Source organism: Sminthopsis crassicaudata, chromosome 2 (genome assembly GCF_048593235.1).
Source record: "Sminthopsis crassicaudata isolate SCR6 chromosome 2, ASM4859323v1, whole genome shotgun sequence".
Lineage (NCBI taxonomy): Eukaryota > Metazoa > Chordata > Mammalia > Dasyuromorphia > Dasyuridae > Sminthopsis > Sminthopsis crassicaudata.
Window position 1 is genome coordinate 514950663 of NC_133618.1, and position 9502 is coordinate 514960164.

Below are 9502 nucleotides of genomic sequence, written 5' to 3' on the forward strand. Positions count from 1 at the left end.
GAGAAACTTCACCAAATCTTTTGAGTTTGGGGCTTTGCTTGGGAAAGGCACTCCCATTGGTGATATCATTGTATATCCACTAAAAGGTCTCCTGGGGAGAAAGATTTTTAGTATTTGGTGGGGGAAGTGAGTGATACTTATAGTTGGAATGTGCTTGGTAACAGGATAAGGGCCATAAAATTTCAAGCTATATTTGTTTATTTATAAAGTCATTAGGGCTTGTTTCTGAACCAGATATGGCTGGGTTGACATATTTCCTTAGACTAAAATGTTGGCTAAATGTTTTGTTGTTGAGGCTTGCCCATTGAAGATATCCTTGTCTATTATTTGGAGCCAGCATAGACACTCTGGCTCTACCTCAGGTGCTAAGGGCCCTAGGCAACTGGGCTGATTTTAATGCTGCATCAGGTGGCTGGGTCAGCTCTTGGTTTCTCCATCCCTGTTTGGAAAATCTTTGAGCTCCTGTGCTTGCTTTATATATTAAAAAAAAAAATTATTAATTCTTACAGAATTAAGCATGTCTTTACCACTACCCCATTAAAAGGTTAAGCTTTATCTAACTACCTACTGCTGTGAATGATCAGTATACAGAGATGAACAATATTTGTAAATGCTAGTTTTTTTTAGCCTCTTTTTAGTTTAGGGCAGTATGCCATGTTGGGTTTCTGTTTCAGCTCCCTTTTGTAACTGTGTACTGGTCACTTACCCTAAGCTTTAGTTTTTTTATCTATAAAATGAAGTTATTTGATTATCTCATGGAGGTATAGTGACAAAAAATTTTTGTAAATTGTCACAGGTATGGGTTTTCTTTCATTGTCCAGAAGGTGGAAGGCTTTCCCTGGGAGAGATAGTTCTATTAGTGACATCGTTTCTAGGATGACCCAAAATTCTCTGAAAAAGATAGGGATTTGGGGTATTTGGAACAGAAGAAATTTAAAGGGGCAAAAAAGTATTATGTGGTGTAATTCTTGGAATCTTATATGAAAGAGGGAATCAAGGAAAGGTTACTATCCTCTGAAATCAATTTAAATATTGAGAGCTTAGACCAGTGCAGTACAGCCAAAGGAAGGGGCCTGTTTGCAGCTCATTTAAGAAACTTTGTGGCCAGTCCAGAGAAGACAAAACACAAATTGGATAAAACAGTTGACTTTATTGTCTGTACACTATAGTGTTATTATATACATCTTGAGGGAGAAATGAGGTGACAAGATAAAGACTCCTGGCTTTCCATGGAGGTCCATGAAAAGGAGATGGGGGGTAGGGTGGGGTGATCCAAGATAACCTGAATAGTGATTTGTGACAAGTGCCTTTATATATACATACACATTGTTACAATTGCTATGTTGGAAGAAACCAGATTTCATCCAAATAATTTTTTTAGCAGAGCAAACAGCTGCAGAAACAAATTGGGTTCAAGGCTCTTGGTAGTCACAGATACAGTTAATATACATTTTGGAAGGAGTGAAAAACAAGAATAGGATCATAGGGATTGAGAGACCTGGTTTCTTATTGGAGAGAGCTAAGAGACATTGAGATGAAAAGAAGGGGAGTTTTGTGACATTAAGTCAAATGACAATTGGTAGGAAAAATCTTAAGGTCTCCAAAATTAGATGACTTCCAAGAAGTTGAAATTTAACTTTACAAAGTTGTGGTTAAGGGTAAAATGGAGTTGCTAATGTTGTTCTGTCGTATATTGTAAAATGTTTAAGGAATTGGTTACATATACAGAATTAAGATTTAAACAGGATAGCCTCTATCAGAGAAAAATGACCTTTGAGCCCCTTCAAGACACAGCTTGCTTCAGAGCAGCCCCCAGCTCTGGAAAGACATATTTATAGCCACTAGCGAGAGTCCTTCGAGGTATTACCTTTTGACCCTCCAGCAGCATGACTGCACGTTCCCGACCAAAGATTGCTTGGACAGCAGGGCTGGGCAGAGGAAGGAAGGCAGGGCGGCCCAGGGCAGCACCCAAGGCCTTGGCAAACTCAGCATTGGTGGTAGAGGATGCTGGAGAAACCCCATTCAAGATACCATTAACATGGCTGTTCTCTATTGCATGGACCAAGATTCTCGACATGTCCTCAATGTGGATCCAGGGAAAGAATTGTCGGCCTGAACCAATAGGCCCACCGAGGCCTAGGCGGAAGGGCAGCAGCATGTGACTGATGGCACCACCCCCACGGCCCAGCACAGCACCTGGTATACATCAGAACATTATACAGGACAGGACTGTAGCTTTACAGGACTGGGTAGTTCTATTGCTTTCTTATTTGGCCCCTTAGATTGATATCTTTCTGTCCACTTTTCTAGGTACCCTCCCATTTTGTTTTTCATTCCATTCTGCTTTAGGCTTTTGTCAGAACCAGTGGTTGGGACATTTGAGTGTTATTTTTAACTCTATGGGGACTCAAGCCTCACCATTCCAGCCCACCTCTTTGCCTTGAAAGACTGGCCCTGATAACAATTCTCTGAAACTGAGATGTTATATATTTTTTTCCATCTTAAATGCATATCCCCACATTTCCTAACTTGCTTCTCTCCCTGCCCGAGAATGTTCCAAACCCCACCTAGCCCCCTCACCAGAGCGGACCACAACCTGACGTGTGGTATCCCCAGTGAGCTTGGCTGCTGCTTCCCATTTGGACACCAGGTTTGAGAAGAAGTCAAAATTTCCACCAGGGCTGTCCTCGTCATACTCTGCAGTCTGACTGGGCTGGTAATAAGCTGTCAGAGAAAAAACGTCTCTGTGTCATCCAGCTTCACAAATGAGACTTCAATGCTGATTTGCTGCATTAGCACCCACAAGTTCTGTAACTCTTCTTTAAGATCCCCAGGATCTTCTCTTCTAGCAGTTTCTTAAGGGATACCAGAGCTATTATAATAGTTCATTCCTTTGTACACCACCTTCCTTGGTTTGGATTAGGGAACCCAATTCTGGGGGTCTTTCCTTTGGACCACCTCAAGTAAAACGAAGTTATTTTCAGGGCCTATTTTGCATGTGTATGAGTAATGGGAGAAAGGGGTTATGGCTTTCTGCAGTTGAAAAGAATGTCATCCTTTTCTACTTTCCTGAGATTTTAGTTCCATAATGACACAGTAGGACATGTATACCCCTTCCAGGGGTCAAAGAATCATTTTCTGGGAATTGAGATAGGACCTGGACTCTGGTCTTATTAGGGAGGGGGCGGAGCTCAGGCTGCAGCCCTCCCCAATTTCCCTGTTGCAGAGATAAGGTCTGAGATATACCTATGCCTGTGACCAAGACCCAGGCCTGGGGGGGCTGTATGGCCTTGGCAATAGCTGTGGCCAGTGTGTGCGTGGTGTCCAGCCGGCTGCTGAGCAGGTCCTTCCGGTAGGCCTCGTTCCACCTGCAGACAGTGGGAAGGGTACATTTCAGGAATCTCACAGCCACCTCACGTTCAGCCTCCTGACCAGTTTGTCATCCCCAGGCCCAGTGGTTTTCAGAAGAGTTCCCTGCTGAAGCCAGTCACTTCGGAGCCCTCCCATCCCCTCTCCGCAGTGGACTTTGGGGATCCATGTGAGAGAGGCCTTAGAAGAATGGGAGTTCTTAAGGGACTGGGATCGTTCCCTAACTACCCTTCCACAGCAGTCATAATGGATTTTTGAGAATTCCCTTAAATTCCCCTTCCTCTGCCTCTGAGAATACTCTCTCCCAAGCGTGACCTTCGGAAGGGATTGAGGATGTTCTCCCCGGCCAAGTTGACCACAGCCTCGCAGGGGGGCAACCCAAAGCGGGTGAGCTCATTCTGTGAAGAAAGCAAAAGAGCTTCCATCAGGGCAGGCCTTTCTCCCCAAGGGCCCCCCCTTTGTCTTTTGGGCCATCTTTGCAGAGACAAGTGTTAAAAGAGTCAGTGTTAGTTCAGTTTTGAGGGTGTCGGGAAACTCTCAGGAGACGCCCAGTTTTCCACGGCCCAGCCAGCAAGCTCGATAATAACGCCTTCTGGAGCTGACGACCCTGCGCGGGCTCGGTCACTCCACAGCCTTGCCCTACTGAGGCTCCGATGCCTCCGGCCGCCCCTGCGGACAAGCCTCTCCCTGGCTAGCCCCGGTAAGTGGAGACCAGCCCCAGGCCCGCCCACCGGAGGCGGCCCGGGCCGGGTGTCCCCTCATCTGCGGGTTACACTTGTGACTCCCGGCTCCAGCCAGCCGGTACATCACTGCGGTTTTGGGCGAGACGCCCGGAATGGCCCGGACGGAGGGAGGGAGGAGACGGTCCTGGGGGGCCTGGCGTCTCCCGTGCCATTACGTACCCAAGTGATGCGATCGGCACCAGGCTGCCGGGAGACCACGGTCACCTCGTGTCCTCGGGAGTGCAGGAGGTGAGTCAGGGCCCGCCCGATGAAGCCCGTTCCACCGCCTGGACAGAAAGCAGACCGGCCTTCACCCGGGCACGGAGCCCCATCCCCTCAGCCCGGGATCCGCCCCCTCCCGCCTTCCGGATTCCCAAGGCTCCTCCTCCTTTCCCTGGGCCCGCCCTCTCTTTCACCCCGGTATCTTCCCCCTCCCCTTCCTCAAGGGACCTCCCCTCTTCCTCCCCGATCCCCGAGAAACTCCTCCTCCCTCCCGGTCCTCCGTCTGGGCCCCGCCCCGGAGGCTGCAGAGAGTCTCAAAGTGCTGGGGCGGGGGCAAGGTCAGTCTCCTGGGGGCCGAAGTCAGGCTGTCGGCGCCCTGGCTGGGACCGCGGCGGAGCGAGGTTCCCAAGTCCTTTAACCTCCGGCCTGACCCTCCCCCCGCCCGGCGTCCGGCTCACCTATGAGCACCTTCATTTTGTCGGCTGTCGCTCCGTGCGCCTGCGTGGGTAGCAGGTTGCCGCCCCCACGGCGCAGAGCCCGCCCGCCCTGCGCGCGCGCTCCAGCTCGTGCGCCTTTAAAGTCCGCGGGGCGTGGTGTGGCGAGTACCTAGGGTTCCGGAACCCGATTCCTGCCAACCGATGGTTCTTAAAGGGGTCTGCCGGGAGATGAGACCTGCGGCGGGAAAGGCGCCGGAAGAGTCGGGGAGAAGCCCTCTCATTGGCTGTGAGCTGCGCTCTCGCTTCTTGGGTAGCCTGGGTTCGGGTCCCGCATCGGTCGCACTTGGCGGCCTCGGGCCTTTCTCGGCATTGATCCGTGGCCGCCTCCAGAGTTCGGAAGAGACGCCGGCGGGCCGAGCCGGAGAGAAGGGTGGCTGCCGGTGGGCGGGGGCGCCGCGGGAGGCGGCCGGCTGTCCTCCATGGCGGCTGGACCAGGCGACCGAGCTGCTCCCGAGCTCTCCAGTCAGGCCGTCCGCACCTGGAAAGGAAGTCTGGGGCGGCTTACCCAGAACGTCGTTTTCTCCCGGCGCTTCTCAGTGTCTCAGCGTCTGGAAACGCTGCGCTGTCCTTTCTCCTCCCGGCAGTCAGTGGTGGTTCTTCCGCAGGGGCCTTTTCCTTCTCCTCTTGCCTTTACACGCGCGTTTCCTCGGTGTTCTGTCTGAAACGTTCTCTTTATCCGTGCTCCTTCCTCGCTGCTCTCATCACCTCTGTGCAGAAAATCCTCGAAACTGCCGCCCGCGCCTTCTCCTCCACAGCTCTGGGGAGCGTCGTGTGGCCGCTGTCACCCAGAAACCACGCGGCTAAAACCAAACCCCGCTTCCAGCAGCTCCCCCCTGGTTACTTCCCCCATTCTCTTCTCTTTAATGACACCGGACAGCCGGCGCCGGACCTTTAGTCCCCTCCGAGCGCATTTGCACGCTCTGATCAGTCAAGTCCTCCAGTCTCTGTCTCTCTTCCGCCACTTCCTCTTCATCCCCACCGCTGCCTCCCAGTTCTGGTCCTCCTCTTTCTGTGACGGGCTTTCGCTTATTTTTGCATAGGAGTTTGCACTTCTCTGCTGCAGTTCCACTGTTTTGTTTTGAATAATAGTTCAAAGAATCCTAGATCTAGAGCTGAAAAACTGGGGGGATCTGCAGGGGGTTGAATGGACTAACAGCTCTCTCCCTCTCCTCCTCTTACGGATTTCCTTCTCTTTTTATTTCCCTTCTCATTCTTTTCATTTTCTCTCTCCATGTAGTTTGCTCTCTCTCCATATCTCCTGGTCTAACTCCACTTTCTTTTTTCTTTTTTGTTTTTTTCAAGGCTCTGACTTTTTAAAAATAATTTTATAATTATAATTTATTTGACTACACATGCATGGGTAATTTTTTACATTATCCCTTGCACTCACTTCTGTTACGAATTTTCCCTTCCTTCCCTCCACCCCTTCCCCTAGATGGCAGGCATTCCCATACATGTTAAACATGTTAAAGTATAACCTAGATACAATATGTGTGTGCAGAACCGAATTTCTTGTTGCACAGGAAGAATTGAATTCAGAAGGTAAAAGTAACCTGGGAAGAAAGACAATAGTGCAAACAGTTTACACTCGTTTCCCAGTGTTCCTTCTCTGGGTGTAGCTGATTCTGTCCATCATTGATCAATTGGAGCTGAACTAGATCTTCCCTTTGTTGAAGATATCCACTTCCATCAAAATCCATCCTCGTACAGTATCGGTGTTGAAGTTCTAACTCCTCTTTCAACCCTCCCCTGTCTCACTTTTTCTTCTTCTGTTCCTCATGGCTTTATGTCACCAGCATCTAATTTCCCAGTTTTTCAGTGAATATTTCTAGAGTGTGTCAGTTTTAGAGATCATTTCTTCAGTTCAGGATGAGGAAAAAAAAAAAACCTGAGATTTTTTTCTTCTGTTTAAGTTGTGACCACTCACTCTTGGCTGCTCTTTTCCCCTTCCATCTTTACTTCCCTTTAGCTCCCAGTCATATCCATCAATACACAAATTCTTTGGAGTAGATATACTCCAAAGTACATTTACTCCATTGAGTTTCTCTGCATATAGAGCTTTATTTAAATCTAATGAAATTTTTTAGTTTTTATTTTCCATATCACTAATGTAGTGATAATTATTGTTTGAAGGTGAGAATAGAATCTGTTCAAATGAATTAAAATGACTTTAAACATCTGAAGTCTTATTGTTTGGCATCTGTCTAAATATCTTAAGTTTTATAACTACTTTTTATTGGCCCAAGACAAGGACAGGGATCCTTCATTCAATAACATTTTATTTAGTACAATACTTTTTAAACTTTACAATCTTCAGCTTCTGTTGTTTTAGTTTACCTTTTCCCTTAATTCTCTAATAAGTTTTAAAAAAAATGGACAATTTTTCAGTTGACTGTGAGGACAGAGATTTTCGTCTATTTTTGGGATTAGAAGTTTTCTGGGGAAACCAACTACCAAGAAGCAGTGACTAATAGCTTTAGAAAACTGGACATTCCAATGGTCTTCTACAATATAAAATCTAGAATTCTTAGGAGAAGTTAGCTTCGTGTCACAGCTGCATATTCCAGTTGGCTGAAGTTGGCTTTTTTCCTCTCCAAGATTATCATGCTTAAAGGAAAATCTTAGTTATTATTGTAATGTCCGGGCGAGGTCTCTGGAGAACCTCACGATCAGCCAGTTTGTTTGAAGGTGAGAATATAGATTTAGAGTTGGAAGGACCTTAGAGATTACTTAGTTTGACACTTTTTGTTTATGTTTAATTAGTAGGTGGCACTGATAACTAATAACTTTATCTTATTCTTAATAAGATTCAGGTTCTGGGAAGGCTCCCGTTCATCCCGATGTATGTTCCACTTAACACCAGATTTCTGGGAAAGTGACATATTCTTAAGCTTGTGATGTGATGGGTAAAATCTGAAATAACTGAGTAAATAAAGGTTCAGGCTTCCAAGCATATTGATTAAGCAATGCTCACCAAATTATGTAACAAATTGGAACTAGATCTCCCCAGTTCTGCACTGGACCTCAAATACAGGGGGAAAAACAATAGGTTTCCAAGCACAATACAAAATTGTGTACTCTGATTTCTAAAAGGAGAAAAGATTAGGGGTTTCCCAGGTTGGGAGGGGGAAAGAGTGAACAGGTGCAATTCCCAGAAGTCAGAAAACATTCCGTTTCCCTTTCCTTCCAAGTGTATTCACTCAAAGAAACAAGGTAACAGTAGCTGATTGGCTGGTTTTCAGATAAAGACATTTAAGTTGCTTGAGATGTATAATGTAGAGAAAACTCCTCGAATCAATCTTCAGATATACCTAAGGTTCATGGGCAGCATACTCTAGGTCCTTAATTAAGGATTTTTTTTTTTTCCTTTTTGGCTAAGGTAATTAGGGTTAAATGACTTGCCCAGGGTCACACAGCTAGGGAGTGTTAAGCATCTGAGACCAGATTTGAAATCAGGTCTTCCTCATTTCAGGGGTGATGTTCTATCCACTGCCCCAGCTTGTTGCCCCAGTTAAGGATCTCTTAAAAAGGAGCTAGAAGTGAGTCAACTTCTCAGCTATTCAGGGCTAAGTTCAAATACTGCTCTAAAGTTTTTGCACAATTTCCACAATTGAATAAAGTTTTCTTTGGAAATTGGAGTAGGACCCATATATCGATTAGAATTGAGTCACAAGATAGTATGTTTCACTCAATTTCAACAATTTCCACATAGGTAATGATTTCCTGAAATCTTTCTGAGTGACTTCTGGTGAGTATGAATTTAACCAATAAGAATAGCCTTCACCCACAATGAAACTCTTAACTCTTTATTTCTGCTGTATGAGCGAAGAATTTTAATCACACGAAGTACTGCAAAATGACATCTGTGACAAAAACTACCAGATAAGAATGAACACTGTGCAAAGATTTTTACTATTTTGCATTCAATCAATAAAAAGCAAAATTGGAAATACATTTAAAAACTTCACATAGTCCATGTGCCCACAAATATTTTTAGACCTAAAAAATCTTTCACTTTTGTTTATGATTTCAGCTCATACAAAAGAATTCTTGGATCCATTTTGGAGTTCCGAGGCTCAATCTTAGCCTATAAGGTGAGAAGGGGGTTAAAATATAATTTCTGCCCTATACAGATGAAAAAGCTCAAGCCCAGAGAATGAAATGATAGTGAATATGTATATAAACCAGAATTTTACCCCAGGTTCTCTTGACTCCAGATTTTTCCCACTATACTTTAATTTCCTCTATTTTTTCTATAAGGGTCATGATGCTTAGTAAGTAGAAGTGGACATAGGTCCAAAGATAAGTGGCATCTCTGGAAAGATGCAGTATATTCCAGTTTGCATTTAGATTGCCCAAATTCACCACCCTCAAACTAGAGCTAATAAATCAGGAGGACCACCTTCTCATTATTCATTATTTCATTCAACAAATATTTATTGAGCTCTTGCTATGTTGTACTAGGAAATAGAGCACATATAAAAATGAAATAAGGTACAGTCCCTGTCTTTCTAGATGAAATTTTCCATTTGAGGGAAGATAGAATATATACAAATAATTTTTAAAAACTAAGTGCAATAAAGCAAAGTATTAAATTAAAAGAAGAGTTTGCTTCCTTTTGGGAGATCAGAAAAGCTAGCATTGGAGTTAGATCATCCCCCAAGGATGGCCAGATTGGTTCTCTATTATCCA

General features: G+C 45.3%; 1 protein-coding gene across 2 annotated transcripts; it reads right to left on the reverse strand.

Annotated features, from left to right (window-relative positions):
- Nucleotides 1–1130: 1130 nt before the first annotated feature.
- On the reverse strand, nt 1131–5810 carry SDR39U1 (short chain dehydrogenase/reductase family 39U member 1). Of its 2 annotated transcripts, none has more exons than XM_074294383.1 (6): nt 4772–5810; nt 4272–4378; nt 3685–3767; nt 3247–3368; nt 2581–2724; nt 1131–2136 (listed from the first exon to the last, which is right to left on the reverse strand). In XM_074294383.1, the coding sequence occupies exons 1-6, from the start codon at nt 4785–4787 to the stop codon at nt 1784–1786; spliced, it is 825 nt and encodes a 274-aa protein (XP_074150484.1). In that variant the 5' UTR covers nt 4788–5810; the 3' UTR covers nt 1131–1783. The 2 variants fall into 2 exon arrangements, with proteins under 2 accessions (XP_074150484.1, XP_074150483.1); XM_074294382.1 differs by having other exon boundaries at nt 1131–2196; nt 4772–5806.
- Nucleotides 5811–9502: the final 3692 nt, after the last annotated feature.